This window comes from Pantherophis guttatus, chromosome 3 (genome assembly GCF_059756535.1).
Source record: "Pantherophis guttatus breed Tessera chromosome 3, ASM5975653v1, whole genome shotgun sequence".
NCBI lineage: Eukaryota > Metazoa > Chordata > Lepidosauria > Squamata > Colubridae > Pantherophis > Pantherophis guttatus.
In genome coordinates this window covers 26,147,435-26,167,771 of record NC_142065.1, presented here as the reverse complement: position 1 = coordinate 26,167,771, position 20,337 = coordinate 26,147,435, and the positions used below count along the sequence as shown (strand labels likewise).

At 38.2% G+C, this 20,337-nt stretch overlaps 1 protein-coding gene across 1 annotated transcript; it reads right to left on the bottom strand.

The window, feature by feature from the left end:
• Nucleotides 1–720: 720 nt before the first annotated feature.
• On the bottom strand, nucleotides 721–3,173 carry LOC117664357 (P2Y purinoceptor 1-like). The gene has a single exon (XM_034415277.3). It carries the CDS (start codon nucleotides 2,497–2,499, stop codon nucleotides 1,423–1,425), a length of 1,077 nt encoding a protein of 358 aa, XP_034271168.2. The 5' UTR covers nucleotides 2,500–3,173; the 3' UTR covers nucleotides 721–1,422.
• Between the last annotated feature and the right edge of the window lie 17,164 nt (nucleotides 3,174–20,337).

Here is a 20,337-nt window from a genome sequence, read left to right as displayed (position 1 = left end):
AATTTTGTCAATGCACAGATTTTCTAACTGCTGTCCAAGATTATTTGGTATAGCGCCCTTTATTTGTCTGTTTGTTTGTTTATGTGTTTGTTTGTTTATGTATTTATAATTACTAGCTGCCCAACTCTAGGCAATGAACAAAACAAGAAAAAAGATAAAACTGGTAAAAACATTACATCAAAAGGTTATATTCATTAAAATGAATGACAGGATAGTCACAGTTCCTTCCTTCCTTCCTTCCTTCCTTCCTTCCTTCCTTCCTTCCTTCTTCCTTCCTTCCTTCTCTTTCTGTCTGTCTGTCTGACTGTCTATCTCTATCTATCTATCTATCTATCTATCTATCTATCTATCTATCTATCTATCTATCTATCTCTATCTCAAGCAAATCCATTTTAAATTTTTTCTAAAGATAACAAACTATTCTGTTATAGTTTTACCTTACAGTTCCCCCCATTTCCACCTTGGTATACAGTTCAAGATGGGATTAAACTATTAATCATAGAACAAGATAATACAGCATGTGCTGAAATACTTGTAGTTAAAGAGTGAAAGTGATATATGCAGAAGTTAGTTCCTCCAAATACCCTACCTACCGGTAGTATAGTCACTTATCCATATATATATATGGATGGGTGTATGTGTTCTATATGAAAAGATATTTATGCGTTGTGATTTTGTGTTATATATTATAATGTAGCCTTTCAAAAATACATCCATACATTTTTAGCTTTTTTATATAAGTCGTTTTATACAATTTTATACAAGCCATCAGATACCAAAGTTCATCACTCCCAGCCTAAAACAGTTTTTTTTTAAATTTTGCAGAACTTGAACCAATCCAGATTTCACTGCCTACCTGCTCCCAGTAAGGAAAAATAGACATTTCACATTTCATTGGAAATGCTAACTAGCCAGCTAGAGAGCAATAGCTATAGCTATATAGATATACATTAATGGCAACTGAATAAATCTTCTGGTTTGAGTCTTGTATGGTCTCCCACTGCCAGCATACACGTACAGAGAGAAAAAGGAGTACTATTATACATAATGTATTTGGTGTTTTCCATCCAGCAACTTTTAAATATTCCAACCTCTTCAGAGGACCTCCCATGGAAAATACAAATATAATAAAGTAATAAGGGCAGGGCTATTCATCCGAGTTAAAGATTAATTCAGGCAAATAATAAAACCACAGGCCCATAAATTTACTTGTTTATCTTTCATAGCCTGTTCCATTGCATTGAATTCATTCTCACTCCACATCTTCTGCACGTTTGCATGGTGCTTCTAGATTGTGGTCCAAACCCAGTTTTCAAACTATTAATACCTGCATCCATCAAATGATAGGAATGCTGGAAAAGAGGGAGGAGTCTTGCAGACGGTAGGCATGTATGATATGTTCCTTCAAATTCAAACAATCATTCAGAGATCACTAGATAGTATCTCTTCACATTCTTTATCAAGCACAACATTTGATTGCCTTAATTCCAAATGGGGTTGGACTTTGCCCTCGAAAGAAATCTTCAGACTCAGTCTCATGCTTCTACCAAACTTCCTCAACTGCACCCCTAAATCCTCACGGGCCAGCAGGTATAACAAAGGGTTCAGGACACTATTCAGGCTAGCCAAGACTCGAGTCACTTGGTAGAAGATATAAATATTCTTTAAAGTCTGGTTGCAAAATCCCTGACGTTGCCATCTTCGAGACAACAAGTTAAGGTTCCTAAAGATATGATACGGGAGGAAACACACGTAGAAAAGTGTCATTACCATAATCACCAGTTTGATGCTCTTCTGTTTGAGGCTAGGGTCCATGTTTTTGTTCCTCCTGAGGACAAGGACCACATGACAATAGCACCCAGTGACAATGAAGAAAGGAATAGCAAAGCCAGTCACTGTTAAAATTTGAAAGTATAACAGATAGGACTCCACGTTTTTGTGTTCTGTTGTGTCATGGCACTTCTCAGGCTTGAGACCCATTTTGTTAAACGTTAAATCGGGAGAAAGTTGAATCATGACCCAGAGCCAGACCAAAACACTCAGAAAGACAGCAGAGCCAAGGGTCTGACATCGTCCTATCATCTTCATTGGATGCACAATGTGCAGGTAACGATGGACACTGATGCAGGTCAGAAAGCCAATGCTGGCATAAAGGTTGACATGGAAGAAAAGCCGAGTTAGCTTGCACCAGCTTTGGCCAAAGAGCCACACATGTCCCAGCTGATAGTACGACACGAAGAAGGGCAGTGTAATCACATAAAACAAGTCTGCAATTGCCAAGTTACACAATAGCACGTTGAAGGAGTTCCAACTGTTCTTCCATGAACTTCTGCATAAGGTCCACAAGCCCAGTGTATTCCCCAAAAGACCCAAGGCAGAGAGAATGAGGTAGAAAGCAGGCAGGAACCATTGGGTGAAATCTATATTAACTGGGCACCGAACATCAATGTCAAAAGTAGAGTTGCCAGTGGAGTTGACTTGATGGCCAACTTCTTTCATCGTGTCAATGCTGAGCCTTGGAGGAGACCAGAGAAAGCGGAGAAGGATTCTACGAAAGGGGAGGGTTCTGTGAGGCAGGTAGTGGGGAGGAACAGTTTACCTGAGTGGGTGCAGGATGGAATTGAGGAATTTCTCAAAGGAAACCATGCTCTGCCCTGGAGGAAGAGCAAAGGAAAATGGGGGTGTCAACAGCGGAGAGGCTTTAGAAGAGAGCAGCCCGGGGAATTAAACCTGGGGGTGGATGGTGGATACAGAAACGAGGTTTGCCAGCGGAAAGAAAGCGACCAGGCTTCAGAAGATAGACTAATGGCAGTTTGGAAAGTTTGCGAAGGGAGGAAAAAGCCACCTGGAGTCCCTCTTTTCTCCGTCGAAAGATCGCAAAAACATTCGAAAAGGGACGAAGAGAGGGGAAGATGCAGAATGATTCCCACGATCCGGGGTCCTGAGCTGCGTTGTCTGCCGTCGAGCCCGGTCTTCGGGACGTCTTGTGCTCCGGAGAGTGGACGCGCGTCAGCCTGGCTAGGCGAACGGGGAACTCCGCGACTGAGAGCCCCGCGACCACCCCAGGATCCAGCGCTGAGCAGCCGAACGAAGCTTTCGCAGCGCTCGGGGAAGAGCTGCGGTCGAAGGAGGCGGGATGGGGTGAGGTTTGGGTGGGGTAGGGTGAGTCGGGACAGGACGGAAGACGAAAAGAGAAAAGGAAGGGCAGAAATGAGGTGGAACCGAAAGCGAACGCGGTGCTAGCGGAGGAGAAAGAGAAGGGCCGGGGAGGAGCGGAGGGAGTGTGTGTGGTCATAGGACTATACTGTAGCATCCTTGTGAGTTTCTCTTTTGGACTGGGTGACCCGAGGGAGGGGGGAAAAAACTAGCCGGACTTCAGCACCAGGAAAGGACAGATGTCCTCGGCGGTTCCCGCGAAGCAACCAGCTAGGACAGCTGGAAAAAACGTCGTTATCGAAACTGAGAAGAATGAATGAATGATCGATCGATCGATCGATCGAACGAATGACTCCCAGGCGAAATCAGGCCAGAAGCACCGAAGCTTGTTCCTGGTGGGACTGGACCTCCTCTCACTCAGAGGGATAATAGAGTAATCTGTTGCAGGGGTCTCCAACCTTGGCAACTTTAAGACTTGTGGATTTCAACTCTCAGAATTTGGGGAGTTGAAGTCCACAAGTCTTAAAGTTGCCAAGGTTGGAGACCCCTTGATTTATTGAATTGGTTTTCCTGTTAAACTGGGAGAACACGTGTGTGAAGCTTCTCCTTCAGGTCTTGGGTACTTGACCAGCTCAGTGAAGTTGATTCATTCCTCCAGTAGAAGTGAGCAACACTCAAGTGTTCCCCCCAGCTACTTTTAAAGAGAAGGTGAGATTAAAGTAGTCTTTGGACTACTACAGGTAGCCCTGAGATCATGGGATCACTTTTTGCAATTTTCTGACAAGCAGAATCAACTTGGAAGCCAGATTCACTGAACAACGATGTCACTATTTTAACAAGGGCAGAGATTCACTTAACAAGTCAGGCAGCTTCTAAATCTAATGAATATATATAAGACCTAAGTCTTTCCCCTTTTTAAATGGAAATTTTAAATTTGGTTTTAAATTATTGGGGTTTTAAATTTGTTCAGCCAAATTATTTATTTTTTTTTAAAAAAAATTTATCGAGTTTTAAACAGAGATATAAAGACAATACAAAAAATACAAAGACATTACAAAGACAAACGAGTTCCCACCACCAACCTACCCACACCATACTTTACATATATGTTTTGATCATCATCAGAATATATATTGCTTTATAAGTTAATATATAAGTAATACATTGTCAATTCAGATGTTTTAGATTAGAAATAATCTTGCATCTCCTCTTTATTTATTTATTTCCGGTTTTATTTTTTCTACCCTATTTTCTTTCATCTATATTTGTACTGATTTTCTTTTCCAGCCATTGATACCACTGGTGCCACACAAGATAGAATTCACTTTCTTCTTTATCTTGGAGTTCTAGTGTCAGTCTATCCATTTTGGCACATTCTGTTATCTTTGAGATTAGTTTGTCTTTGGTTGGGAGTTGATCTGATTTCCAATTTTGCGCAAACAGTAACCGTGCTGCTGTCAAAATGTGTATGATGAGGTATTTTGTCTCTTTATTGTGTTGTGTTGTTATCATTCCAAATAAAAAAAATTCTGGAGTGTTTTCTACTTGTTGGTTTATTATTTCTTCAATAGTTTCCTTTGTGTCCTTCCAGTATTGTTGGGCCTTTGTACATTTCCACCAGGCATGGTAGTATGTCCCCTTTTTTGTTTTGCACTTCCAACAGCGTGGGGAGGTGTTTGGATATATTTTGGCTAGTCTGGCTGGTGTTAGGTGCCATAGCCAGCCAAATTATTTAATTCGTTTTATCTTATTTTAAATTTTGTATCTATATGTTTTATTCTATGGCTGTTCACCGCCCTGAGTCCTTTGGGAGTAGGGCGGTATATAAATTCAATAAAATAAAATTAGATAGATAGATAGATAGATAGATAGATAGATAGATAGATAGATAGATAGATAGAAAAATCTTTTCTTTCCAATCCATAAGTAGTTATGTCAGAAAACATAATTATTTGCAGGTGTGAATCTCTGTGAGTCCCTTGGAGGTTGGAGAATCTTTTGTTACAAGGCCCAATTTAATTTGTAGCCCTGTATCTCCAACTAATTATTCCCATGACTTTACCCAAATAAGAACTGGAGACAAACCAGTTAGGTCTATTTTACTTCTTATCTACCAATAAGATCTAAAACAAAATCCACAAGTTCTGACTTTGCAAACACCTTACCAGGGAAATTATGTAAATATTAAACAGCAAAAAGGTAAAATACAAGCAACCTGACACTTTTCTCTGTTGTAACTGTATTTGACATTTGGCCAGCACAATCAAACCTGAGTATAAGATTGGTGCTTCCCTATAATCTTGACATCATCAACAGAAGACAACTGTCAGAGGAAGCGTGTATAAGCTTATTCCATAATTATTGTCTAGAAGTTGAATTAAAGGCAGCTTTAAAATCTACAAAAACTACTTGCAATGAAGATTGTGTGCCATGTGAATATTTATCTGCTAGAGATTGCAGAATTAGGCAGTGGTCTATTGTAGATCTCTTGCCCCCCAAATCTGCTTGTCTGTAAGGTATAGTTTTGGTCCATGAGTTTATGCAACTTCCTGTTTAAATGCTTTGCATTTGCTAATTATATTTAAGAGGCTTATAGGGCTGCGGTTTGTTGGCATGATTCTATCTCCTGTTTTGAAGATTGTAACAGTAACTGTCACACTCCAGTATTCTCAGGTGTAAGAAATGTTATTAATAATGATGAGAGAACTGGCACCCTCCATATATATTGGCTATTATTACTTCTACAGATAGAAAGTTTCAACTGACTTTTTTTGTTATTATTTCATCTGCTTTACTTTAATAACTCACGTCAAAAATGTATTTCCATACAGGGTTACTTGAGGTCAATACAGGCAAATGAATGTTTATATTAATTATGAATCTTAAGCAGGGGTGAAATCCAGTAGGTTCTGATAGGTTCTGGAGAACCAGTAGCAGAAATTTTGAGCAGTTCAAAGAACCGGCAAATACCACCTCTGCCTGGCCCCAAAGTGGGGTGGGAATGGAGATTTTGCAATATCCTTCCCCCAGGAGTGGGATAGGAATGAAGATTTTGCAGTATCCTTCGTCTGCTTTGCCCACCAAGCCACGCCCACCAAGCCACACCACGCCCACAGAACCGGTAGTGAAAAAAATTGGATTTCACCACTGATCTTAAGGCTGTGGAAGCCCCTTTCTTGATGAGATGAGAAACATCATATCCAGTATGGTTGATGACCTGGTGACATCTGCATTACAGGGGTTTTGTTGGCTAATGACACTGATTAAAACATCTGGCTCCCATCATAATACATTGCATATACCACCACAAAGACCTTCATTTGAATTGACGATGGCTCTATTGGGCCTTGCTGTGGTGCTAGAGCTAATGGTATAATGCTGAACCATCTGACTGTCTGACTTATGCAATGTTTTAAACATTGCTGCAGGATGAAAAATACAAAAGGCCCAAGCTCTATAAATCAATGCCTGGCCAGAAGAAAACATCATTATGACAGGGGTAACACTGGGGTTACCAAGTTGTTCCAATGACACCATAAATAATTTGTGGGAAAAGACCCTTAGTGCAGATTTACTGCATGTCTAAGAAGCACACAAGGCTGTACTGTCTAATGCTTGTTTAATTAAATGCAGGGAAGCTGCAATCATTTGCACTGTATATGGCTGTTATCTGATTTATCCATCTATGAAACGTGTACAAAATGAACCCTTCAGTATTTCGGAAGGAAGAAACTTATTTCTTTGATTTCCAGATAACACCTGCTTCCTGCCTGAGGAAGGAAACCTCATATTTTAGAATAGAGCTAATCATCTGGTGCATCTGCAGAGAGAGCTTTGAGGATGGTAAATGGCGTTTCATTAATGGTGCTTCTGGAATTTGTAGATGTTCTGATATGGCCACACAGCCATTCTTGTGATTTGGAGAAAAGAGTAAATATTTTTGTACTATTGCACTTTAGCGGTTTTGGGAAACGTGTCCTCACTAGAATTGTATTGCATGTTGAATTCAGTCTCAAAAAAGGTGCTTTGGAGCAGGTGAGAAATGTATCAAAAGCAGATTGTCTGCAATACAAGAAAACATCTGTTTTCTTGGAATCACACCGCAGCTTTGGTGTGATTCCAGGAAGGACTCACATGACTATATTTGAAGCAGTGGAAACTGACTTGCCTCTGTGGTCAGTTGCAGCATCCCACAGTCATATGAAATGATTTGTGACTGTTTTATTGCAAACCAACCTTTTCAGCCACTTTCCGGCAGAAAATGCTCATAGGGATGCACTGACTCAATTAATGACCACAGCATTTCCAACTACCACTTTTGGTTCACAACCACAATGTTCCTTTTACCACTGCCACAAACTGAGTAGTTTCAGAAGTTATTGAGCATAAGCCCTTGTTTTGCGCAGGTTCTGCTGAAGCATTTCAGACAGGTGGCTCTCTGGCCTTTGTGGGGAGATTTGTGCTAAAGGGGAACATTCAGTGGTGGGATTCAGCCAGTCCGCACCTATTCAGGAGAACTGGTTGTTAACTTTCTAAGCAGTTCTAAGGAGAACCGGTTGTTGGAAGAAATCTTATTTAGCTTTTTTCCACTTTACAGGGCTAATCCTGTAAGGAAGGGAGGAAGGAAACTTTCTGGTGTTGTTTTTAGCCTAGTTTTTATTGCCCTGCTTACAGAAACTGCCTCTCTGGTTAACTCTTATTACATTGTAATAGCTAAGGCGAAGCACCCATTGTCGTGAGTGATGTTGAATTGGCCACGCCCACACTGTCACATGACCACCAAGCCACACCTACCCAGCTGGTCATTAGGGCAGAGAACCGGTTGTTAAATTATTTGAATCCTACCACTGGGAACATTGTGTTATCCCTTTGCACTCAGGTACCTTTTGATTGTGATGGCAAATAGCAAAAGGCATGTAAAAGGAATGGCCTTTACATATACAGCCTTTTTATTTATCTTTACCTGGCCTATTGTTAATAAAATTAATCTCTGTACTTTCTTGTCTCCTACTATCTTACCTTCCAAGATGTAGTTCAGATAGAAACAAGAAACCTGCTACTTATTTATTCAATACCCTTTTAGTGCTCTGCATATGCTCAGGAGACATCCTCTAAAAAGCACACTTGCTGAATTTTAAGTCTCCAGAAGGCACTCAATCAACATTCTCTGAGCTCCTTTTTTTTTTTTTAATTTGATTTATATGCCGCCCTTCTCTGGAGACTCAGGGCGGCTTACAATGCGTTAAGCAATAGCCTTCATACTTTTGTATATTTATACAAAGTCAGCTTATTGCCCCCACAAACTGGGTCCTCAATTTACCCACCTTAGAAAGGATGGAAGGTTGAGTCGACCTTGAGCCTGGTGAGAATTGAACTCGCAGTAATTGCAGGCAGCTGGATGTTAAATGCTGCCTTAGTAGGAGGCATTAGCCTCCTATGCCACTCAGGCTCCTCCTTACTGCTTTTCTGCTTTTTAAGATGCAGTCTAGCAGGCTACATCCTGTATGGTATCTAAATGGGTGGAATCTCTCAGACAGGAAGCAAAGGAAGAAGAAATTAGAAGCTGCCAGAGGAAATTTGCCCAGCGGAATCGGCCAAAGGAAGAAATTAATCCTAATCGTTGGACTTCAACCTCCTTCTGTGCTAATGAAACACTCCCAACTTTGTATAATTTTTATTATTCAAGGAAGTTGTAAGCAGATCGCTTACTTTCTACTTCTAATAAATCTGAGGTGCTGGAATGGAACTTCAAACAGAACTAGACAAATGACTTTAGCTAGAACTCTCTGCTTTTTCAAGATAACTTAATTGAATGGTCCTAATAATTAAATTATTAATAGTTTAATTGAATGGTCCTAATTCTAACCTCCCTTCATGCTTACACACACACACACACACGGCTTTCTAATTCATGTATTACTCTTGGAGAAAATAACATCTATGCATAGTCAGACAGGGAGAGGCCATTCCTTCAAGACAACTCAAATGAATTTATGGGTAAACGAGGTTTTCTTACAGCAGAAACTGTCATCTTGGTGTTCAAATAATTGGCTTCTTTATGTAGAAACTTGGTCTCATTAAAAAGTATCTCTGGGGATTTTGCTCAGAAGCTCAGGGGAATACATGGGACTTGCTGCCCATATAACAGATCTGTTTAAGCAACCTTCTTCAGGAATGAAAACTAAGCAGTTCCTTTGATGAGTAACAGAATATTCTTTATTGGCCAAGTGTGATTGGACACAAGGAATTCGTCTCTCTCAAATGCATAAGCTCTCAGGGGACATACAAACAATAAAGTAATACAATCATAAGACACCAATAGGAAAAGGTAATAGAAAAAATGAGAAGGATAATAGTAATATAGTCCTACTAAATGGGTAGATATCCTTAGACAAAACACAGTGTTACGGGAATTAGGTGTTCAGCAGAGCACATTAGCACAAGACCTATTGTTTGATTAAAGAAATATCATGAAATGTTAAAACTGAAGTTACATTTCACTCATATTTAATCATAGTTTTTTACATATTGGTTTAAATTTAAAATGAGAGGATATTTGTACTGTTATATTGAATATTGATTATTATTATTCTTTATGATATTGTTTTATGTATGCTTTGTTATTAGAAAATTATTCTAGGAATTTTTATTGTTGAGAAATAGAATTTTGATTTTGGGATTGGACAATTAGATCAGTTTTGATTAGAGAAATATGGTTCTAAAATTACATATACATGTTTTATTTTCATTTAATAATATTTTATCGGTTAGTTAAATTAAAAATGAGTCATTTGATTTGTATTATTTTTGTATGGTTTAATATGTATTGACTTAAATTTAGAGTAAGAGGTTACTATATTGTATATTTGTATGTTTATTAGAAAAAGTCAGAAGTTACTCATTTTATAATATATATTATGTATTTTTTCTGTTTTTAATTTTTTTTAAAAAAATTTTTAAGTTTAAAAGTTTAAAAAGTTTTTAATTTAAAAAAAAATCTTTTAAAATTTCCCCCATTTTTACCCTCCCCAATTTCTGTTCCCTTTCTGTTATTTTGGATTTTATGATTTTTTTAAAAACTCAATAAATTTTTTTGAAAAAACAAAGGAATGAGAGCTAAGCAATTCCAGGCCTCAGACCATGCCTTCTGGTTGGAAGGATGAATCTCTTGCCTCCAGTAATGGTGTCTGATAAATTTTGACACCTCCCTCCGGGGTGGGCTTCAAAAATTTTAGCAAGCAGTTCTCTGCCCGGTTGCTGGGTGGGCATGGCCATGGTGGGCGTGACCTAATCAGCCTCCTGAACCATAGGGTGGTGGTGGTGGTGGTTGTTTTTATCCTCCCCGGGCTCCGGAGGTTTTCCTCAAGCCTCCGGGAGGGCAAAAAGGGCCTCCCCAGGCTCTGGAGGCTTTCTAGAGGCTGGAAATGGGCCCATTTCCGACCTTCCTGAACTTCTGGTAGGCCCGTTTTTCGCCTTCCCCAAGCCTCCGCACGCCCTGCACTTACCTGCATCCAAAACAGGCCAAGTGAGGACTCCTGGAAGGGGTGGGATGGGGTGGGAGGGGCCAATCAGGAGTGGGATTTCTGGGTTCTCCGAACTGCACAGAATCTTAGCTAGAGGTTCTCCTGAACCCCTGCAAACCCCCAACAGCCCACCCTGCCTCCCTATGTGGAAACCTAATCCCTAATTCTGTTGATCCTCTGGTTGTCTCACTGTCCTAAAGGGATATCGCCCCAGAAGCACATATTTGATTAATAAATAAATTTGATTAACAAATAAATATACAGTCATCTTATTTAAAGCTCTCGCTAGTTTGAAGCTCTGTGGTAATTGAGGCTGTCCCCATCTGGGCCTAGGTTCTTCCCAGGTCTCCTGTCTCATCTTCCCCTGCTTTAATTAAAGGAATTATGATTGCTTTCCACTGCTCAACTGCTCTTCAAAGTCTCTCCTTCTTCACTTAGTTTCATATCTCCCTGAAGGTTCAGCCAGGTCATCAGGTGAGGTCCCTGATGGTTATGATTTAATTTTCATTCTCTCCTGGAACATTGCTGGCTGGAAAGTGAAGGACCCGGATACTAATTTCTTATATTGCATTGCTGCTTTATGTCCTTTCCCAAGAAACTTTAATTATGGATGATCTATTTATAGCTGGACATATTCCTTAGACCATTACCTAGTGTAAAAAGCAGGAAACTCTTGGGAGAGTTTATAATGGTTCCTACCAAATCCAATATTTCCATGATTATTTTAGAGAAATGTGCTAATACAGTCCTAGCCTTTCTTTTCCAATTCCAGCTTTGCAATATTCTATGTATTAACGTATGTTTCCATCTTCTTTGTAGACAGTCTATGAGATCTCCTTGACAACAATTAATAATTTACTATCCCCAGATGTTCCAGTAGTTATTGCCAGCAATTTGAATGCACTTATTGAGAATAATGATGCCTCACTATGAGCTCATTTTAAGTAGCATTTTTCCCCAAAGAAGGAGTTTATTATTCTGAGGTTTGGCAATCCCAAGAGAATTGTGGTAACATAACAGATTTGTCATTCTAAATGGCAATGCAAGGGAAGATTTTAATGAATAATTCACTTTCTGAAGCTCAATAGGAATCAATGTGACTGATTTCATACTGATTTCACACATACCCACGCTTCGCTAATAACTCATTTTGTAAACTTGCCTTGGGCAATCATTTCCCTTTAATCTGCCTGCTGGACTCTAAAGCAAATACCAAGTTCCTAGATGAAGCACTTGTACTTTTGTTCAAACATACTTCTTCAGAGTAACAAAGAACATTTTTGTTCTCTTGATCATGTATCCCTCCTTCGATTTATTTCCCAAATCTGCCTTGCACACTCCTCTAATTATTCATACATTATTACACTGTTATCCTTATTCTCTGCGCTCCTCTATCAAGATAACTTCAGAATGTTTTAGTCTCTCCCATATCTAAACTCTGGTTTGATAATAATTGTATCAAAGAAAAAGAAGAGAGCCAAGGAACACTTTTTCACTTAAAACATTCACTGGGCACATTCCAAGTATTTATATAGCAAAAGGAGATCCACAAAATCAAGAGGAAAGGGAACTATGATAGAGGAGTAAGGAAACTCAATTGCAACTGCTAAACTTAAGAAATCTTTTTGACTTTGATGATTAGTCAGCAACTCTCTTAATGATAGAGACACTGGTCCTATCTGCCAAATATCCACAGATTCTCGGTAGAACTATTTCCAGAATCTTTTCACAACTGAATAAATGAACGAATCAATGAGTACTGCTGCTATTTTATTTTAGTTTCTAAAATTCTGTAATCTAATCCCCTTTCCCTGGTATTAAATCTGATTAATGAGATTCTGTGTGAATCTTGCTTCTTTGGTTGTACACTGCCGTTAAGAATTGGACAACATTGTGGGGTTGGGCCTCAGTGGAGCCCATTTCCATATCATTGGCCTCTGAATCAGAGTTGAAATCAGAAAAGTGAACTGCCCTATGATACTTGATCCAGCTGTGGTTGCTTCGTTAGTGTTTGGATTGTTAGGACATTGACAATTATGCAGTTGTGTCGTTTTGGAATGGCCTGAAGGGGATTGGTACCCATATTGCTGTCATTGTATGTAGCCTTAAGGTTTCTGAGTAGGAGAAGAAGATGGTGCATGACTGCTGAGTCTGGAACAGCTGTGAACAGTTTCCTTACTTCTGCAAGACCTTATACGTATAACTCTAACTCTTCACACTTGCCAGACCATAATGTTTGCTGAAACTGCTGGAATTCAGCAAAGCCATTTCCAGATGGCTTGCTGGATCATGAGCTCGTTTCCTAGGAAACATTATCTCCAAGGTCACTTTGAAGAGAAAGCAAGAGAGAGCCTTTCCTGTTCATCATGGGTTCATTACACAATTGGTAAACACTCTGGCAGTTTTCACTTTGTAGATATGATGGTTGAACTTTAGTGGAAGGGTACATCACACTCTCTCAAACATCTGTTATGTCTTCTTTTCTAATTTTCTTCCCTGTCTTCTTGTTTGTTGCAGTGTCTTCTGGGACTTGTAATATTAAACTACACAAACCATGTTCCAGCCCAACTAGGTACACCAGACTTAGAAACCAATGCAATATAGGCAATGGTGGGATTCAAGTAATTTAACAACCGGTTCTCTTCCCTAATGATTTCTTCCAACAATCAGTTTGCCAAACTGCTTAGGAAATTAACAACTGGTTCTCCCGAAGGGGTGCGAACTGGCTGAATCCCACCACTATATATATGTCGGGATTACTTTTATTGTAACAGCTAGATTCTGTAGTAACAGAATCTTGCCAGTCTGAATGTGCTTCTCCCTCCTCTTATTTATCTTTGTGTGAACTACGGAAGGGTTTGTCTGAGAAGTTTTCTCAAGGTGTTTTGTTGGCCTGGCCTGCAGTCCCTTTTGTCTGACCATTGCCTGGGTAGCAGTTCTTCCTCTTGCCCTTCAGGACCATCCCCCTTGACCTCCACACCATGCTATTATCCGTCACGTGGATTACAATAGATAGTTGAAGTCCCTGAGCCATCATTTTCCATGTAAGCTCTGCCTCTAGATATTATTTTCAAACTGGTTCCAATTCATGGACTTTGGATATCTAGTAAAAGAAAAACAAAAAAAGTAGAAACTTGCAACTAGATGATTTTGTAGCCTCTCTAACTCTGATCAACTATTGTAACCTCTCTAACTCTGATCAACTATTGTTTTGGAATTTACAGTTGATGAACAAGCAGAAATATTTGACTTCACTACCTGTCTGGTCTCTTTAAATAGCTATTTTTTAAGATATTTTTTTTATCCTGCCTTCATTATTTTTGTAAAAAACTTAAGGCAGCGAACTTACACCTTCCTCCTCCTATTTTTCCCACAATAACAATCCTGTGAGGTGAGTTGGCTATGTCAAATAGAGTCACACACATACATCATACTAAAATATAATTTATTTGCTTTGCTTACAGAGCCAACGGCAGTTTCCTCAACAAACCACAACCAAAGAAACCATGGCACACGGTACAATATACAAACCCTGTTTTAAGTGTGAATTACAAGTTTTCTTCTGAGAAAGGCTAAAATAAATTAATTTCTGCAACTTACTTTTTCAGATGTCTGATATGTCTTCCTTTCCTCATCCACTTTAGCTAGAAACAAATTCCTGAATAGAAAAGGCAGTTTAAGGATCTAGAACAGAGGTCTTCAAACTTGGCAGCTTTAAGACTTGTGGATTTCAATTCCCAGAATTCTCCAGCCAGCATAGCTGCTGGAGAATTCTGGGAGTTGAAGTCCACAAGTCTTCACAAGTCTTAAAGCTGCCAAGTTTGAAGACCTCTGATCTAGAAGTTATACAGCCATGTGTGTGTAGTGAAATCTCCCTTTTATGCTATATCATTCTATAGGATCAAAATAAATGAACATCAGGTAACCCAAATCCTAACTTTGGATAGCAGATTGTTCCTGAATGCAACAATACCTTCACATTCCCCTTATTTTGAATGTTTAAACTCATTTTAAAACTTACATTTAGCAGACTGAAGTTACAGTAAAACAGATTGTTTTAATGTCTTTTGCCCAAGGTCAAAAAACCCAAAACAACATCAAATCAAATAAAATCAAACTTTTATTACAGTCAAAGATTAGCATAAACAACAAGATAAGGCAAGTTAGGGTTGCCAGGTTTGCTTCCAAAAAATAGCGGACAAAAGGGGGGGGGGGTTAAGTAGTAAAAAAAAAAAAAATACAATTAAATTATATATTTTCTTACAAACATTTTAACACGTATTAAAATAGTCACTTCAAAACTTTACTTAAAATTTAAAACATCAAATATATTATAATAATATGTAAAATATTAAATTACATTTTAATTTCATCATAAAGCTTTTGAATAAAAAAAAGTCCACTATTTTGTGAAAAAAAAAATAGTGAACATAATGTGAAAAAAGCGGATGTCCGCTCAAATAGTGGACACCTGGCAACACTAGCATGAGGTTTAGACTTCATTCTGATATTGTATCGTACACAGTACAGCTAAATCCAGCACCACCTAGTGATTAAGTTTTGCAATGGCCCTGTTCTTTACAGTCTCTTCTGTTCCATTTCTTGATAGGAAATCCATTGCTGACATGTACGGTAGCTCTTTGGACAATGATTGAAGTGGGTGTGACCTAAGCACAGTAACATAGAATAATTACTATTGGTAATTTGGAAATTATACTTCTGTTGATGCAAGAAAAATGTACTTGCCTTCTTTGGAGCCTCATGACACTGCTAACTCATACTTAGCTTGCAGTAAAGATTTCACTTGTTTCTGTTATGCTGACACGAGATACTACCTCTCTTCTCTCCCTTTTATTACAAAGCAATACTGTCTCCAGGCTTCCTTTATTAATTTTTCTTCTACCTTTTTAAATAATTCAGTGGTGGGATGCATTGCATTCTAATGGCTTCAACATGGCTCTCTGATAGGGAATGCTATTTTTTCCTGGCTGATTGTGCAGGTTTGTGAATATTGGTCTAAAATTAATTGTGCACAGAAGATTTGTGGAACATAGGACACTTTCACAAGGAATCAGGTTCAAACCTCTGATTCTGCGATGTCAGTGCATCTGTGTCCTGGGCCAGTTTATTTCTGGTTGAATTTCAATGTATTTGAATAATAAGAATAACAACAACTTCTTGAATTCTAATTGCAATATGCAAGAATTTCTGTCTCATCTAGCAAATGTTTTTAGAGGAAAATATCTTGATGTCTTTGCAGCTCCTTTCCTCCCAAAAACTCATTGACTTTTTTTTTAAATTCAGCCACATAGAAGCATAAAATAGGCTTTGGATTTATTAGGCTGAGCATATAAACTGTTTCATACATATTCACAATAAGTCACAATTGTGTCAAATGATAAACTGTACCTTTTCAAAAATAGTTTTACAATTTTATTGATGAATTATAAAAAACAAAAATAATATGTGATAATATAGTAAGAAAAACCACATGCATAATAGTGATTCAAGTAAACGGAATATGAGGAGGAAAAAACAAAAACAAAATCTGGAGGAAAATGATTCAAATGACAACAATATAAAGTTAATTCATTCCTTAAACTTATCATAGCGTCTCTAGACTATATATATTAGTCCATCTTTTCATTTTTAGATAAGATAGACTAGTTTATCATGGTTTGAGATGAATGTGTTTAGCTATGTCACAGAGTAAGTTCTGTCCATTGTAATGCAAATTGTGTTGCCGCCTTCTGTAAATGCATGAGCAATTTATAATTTCTGTTTTCTATAAAGCAGAAGTGAGATCTTGTTTTTTTCCTTTTCTCTATAACTTGCAACAACTCAGGGTGGAAGTAAGATTCTTTTTTCCCCATGTATGTGTATACTTCCGAACTAGACTGTGTTGTTTCTCTGTGCATAATTTATATATATGCATAATTTTGTATTTATTTGTTTATTTGTTCATGTTTATGTAGTATATATTGGAGGTGGTGACCCTTTGAGACCCGTATGCAACGAAATTTCATTTTAATGTATGCCGATTAGTGTACATTTAAAGTGACAATAAAGTTATTCTGAGTTTTCTAAGTCTAATATGATTTTGGGGGGCGGGGATTGCTCCTTGTGCACTGTGATTTGAGGAGAGAAGACATAAAGATCTTCATGTGAAGATGCCCATGGATTGGCATTAATTTAGTATTGGGGAAATCCCTAGATTTCATTTCATTTCATTTCATTTACATTTCACACTTATTATTTTATAAAAGCTCAAGGTGGCAGACATATCCTCCTTCTTCCTACCTTCCCCGTAACAACAACCCCTGTCCCTATGCAATGAGTTGGGCTTTCCATAGAAATAAGATGATGAAGCTTTCAATAATATGTCTTTCCTTGGACATACTAGCAAATATGTTCTGTTCAGTTTAGGTGCAACATTTTGAAATGTGTATAGCTGGGCTGCTTTGTATCCTATGTATTCCCAAGCCAAGACTGTATCAAATATGCAGTGCTTTTCTTGAGGAAGTGACTTTGAACAGAATACTTTCAAGCTGCTTTGGACTCATCATTCGCTGAAGAGAAAATCTCACCAGAGAAAGACATAAAAAAAGAAACATGCTTAAATCAGTGCTTCCAGGGACAGATTAAATAGACTGCATATAATTTGACTTAGATCCTTTCTCGTATCATTCAATAATAAATATGGTTTTTGAAATTTCATTTTAATGTATGCCAATTAATGTACACTTAAAGTGACAATAAAGTTATTCTGAGTTTTCTAAGTCTAATACAGTGGTGAAATCCAAATTTTTTTACTACCAGTTCTGTGGGCATGGCTTGGTGGACGTGGTGTGGCTTGGTGGGCGTGGCAGGAAAAGGATACTGCAAAATCTCCATTCCCACCCCACTCCAGGGGAAGGATACTGCAAAATCCCCATTCCCTCCCCACTCTTGGGGGAAGGACATTGCAAAATCTCCCACCCCACTCGGGGGCCAGTCAAAGGTGGTATTTACCAGTTCTCCGAATTACTCAAAATTTCCGCTACTGGTTCTCCAGAACCTGTCAGAACCTGCTGGATTTCAACCCTGGTCTAATATGATTTTGGTGGGTTTTGCTCCTAGTGCACTGTGATTTGAGGAGAGAAGACATAAAGACCTTCATGTGAAGATGACGATGGATTGGCATTAATTTAGTATTGCGGAAATCCCTTGATTTCATTTCATTTACATTTCACACTTATTATTTTATAAAAGTTCAAGGTGGCAGACATATCCTTCTTCTTCCTAACTTCCCCATAACAACAACCCTGTGAGATGAGTTAGGCTGAATGTCTGTGACTGGCCAAAACCAGCCAATTTTCATGTTTAAGGTGGGTCAAAAACTCACAGCTTTCCGGTTTCTAGCTGGCACCTTCATCACTAAGCTTCAAACATGCTGAAAGGCACTGGAAACTTTTATGCAATAAAACTTGAAACTGAATGTACACCCCCACAAATCTTTTAGTGGTCTGAGATCCCACTTAAAATTTGGGAAAAGGGTGTTTTGTTTACTGTTAATTTTTCACTGCTATTACAGGTTCCACAATTTGGTGCCTGCCAATCTAGAGACAGGCCATTAGAGGGCAGGTTGACCTCATTCTTGAGCCCAGCTAAATGATTCAGTGGGAAAATCTCTTATTTGCAGAATTAAGCAACAAGATCAATTTTTTAAAAAAAGATTTCCCAGTTTTAATTTTTGGGATAAGGAGGGCGGTCTGTTTCATTCTTTTATTTTGGCCCGAGCCTATAAAATATTTGGCCACTACATTGTCTGCCTGGAGATCTTTGTATGGGGGCTTCTTGTATTTTTGGAATAACTTAATCAAAAACAATTAGAGATAAAAATAGAATTAGCATTATTAGCAGATTAAAGGTACAGGAGGAAAATAAATCTGTTTATTTTAATGTCAGCTTGACCACTTCCTGTTTATTTTGGTATCTGCTGCCTATAATAGGATATTTGTTGCTTTATTCTCTAAAGTCAACCACAAAATAATTTATTTTTCCATAGAAACAAGATGATGAAGCTTTCAATAATATGTCTTTCCTTGGACATACTAGCAAATATATTCTGTTCAGGTTAGGTGTAACATTTTGAAATGTGTATAGCTGGGCTGCTTTGTATCCTACATATTCCCAAGCCAAGACTGTATCAAATATGCAATGCTTTTCTTGAGGAAGTGACTTTGAACAGAATACTTTCAAGCTGCTTTGGACTCAGCATTCACTGAAGAGAAAATCTCACCAGAGAAAGACATAAAAAAAGAAACAAGAGCTCAAATCAATGCTTCCAGGGACAGATATACATAAATAGATTATGTAATTTGACTTAGATCCTTTCTCGTATCATTCAATAAACATGGTTTTGCAACCAAGCAAACATGCAACAAGAAACAGTAGCTGATCTCAGGTCTCCAAATAGTGTCAGTGCTCCTGTGTAAGTTTCTATAGAGGTCCAAGGGTGAACACTTTCAGTAATGTATGAGAGATTGCAATTTTGGAAATTGTCTGACAAGAAAGTATAAGAGAGGATAGATAGGTCATTTGTTTTTGTTTTTATTTATAACATTTATACTTTGATTGGGAGACTTGATGTTGGCTTTTTCTAAATGAGACTGATTCACTAAAGGTCCAGAATAAGTTTTCTAGACTGATTATTAAGTTGTGTTGATATCTATAGTACATAGCACATACTAAGTAGTTCAGGATACTGTGCCAGGTTCTAACTGATAGACATAATCTGGCAAAATATGGCATTTACCTACAGTGCTCTGGCAGATTGTACATGGAAATATCTTTAAAGATTTTTGAACACTACAATTTTGTTTTGAAAACTGCTGCCAGACTGCAAATGTCTATATATTGGCCTGCATGACCAGCATGGCTGGCTGAAGAATTCTGGAAGTTGAAGTCCATAATAGCAATAGCACTATAAAGCATTTAGACTTATATATTGTTTCACAGTGCTTTACAGCCCTCTCTAAGTGGTTTATAGTCAGCATATTGCCCCCAACAATCTGGCTCCTCATTTGACTGACCTTGGAAGGATGGAAGGATGAGTTAACCTTGAGCCTGGTGAGATTCGAACTGCCAAATTGCAGGCAGCCGGCAGGCAGCAGAAATAGCCTGCGGTACTGCATTCTAAGCACTGCGCCACCATGCATATGTTTTAAATTTGTGAAGTTTGAAGAGGCCAAAATGTATGTTGGCACACAAACACTTTCAATACTGGTGAAAAGAAATTCCAGTGTGGAAATGAAGGTGATATAACTTTTCACTCTATTCTTAACAAAGCAAAACTTCATAAACTGGATTCTAAACTATACATAATTGTCTATGTATAAACTTGCAACATTATATGATTTTATGACTTGGTCCCTAATTAGTTGAGATTCCTCATGTGACTAGCTAGAGATAGATTTTTCCATCTTCACTGGTTTTTGAGTATATAGCCAATCAGACTTACAGCATTTCACCTGTTCTTCAGAAAACTGTAAATTAGTGTTCCGTTAAAGCCTGCCGCATGTTTTCATTCTGTAGAAGTTTTTTTTTTACTAATATTTCTCATATTTTTTTTCCATGCAAACAAAGGCAAAAGTCACAATATCATCAAGAGACAAGC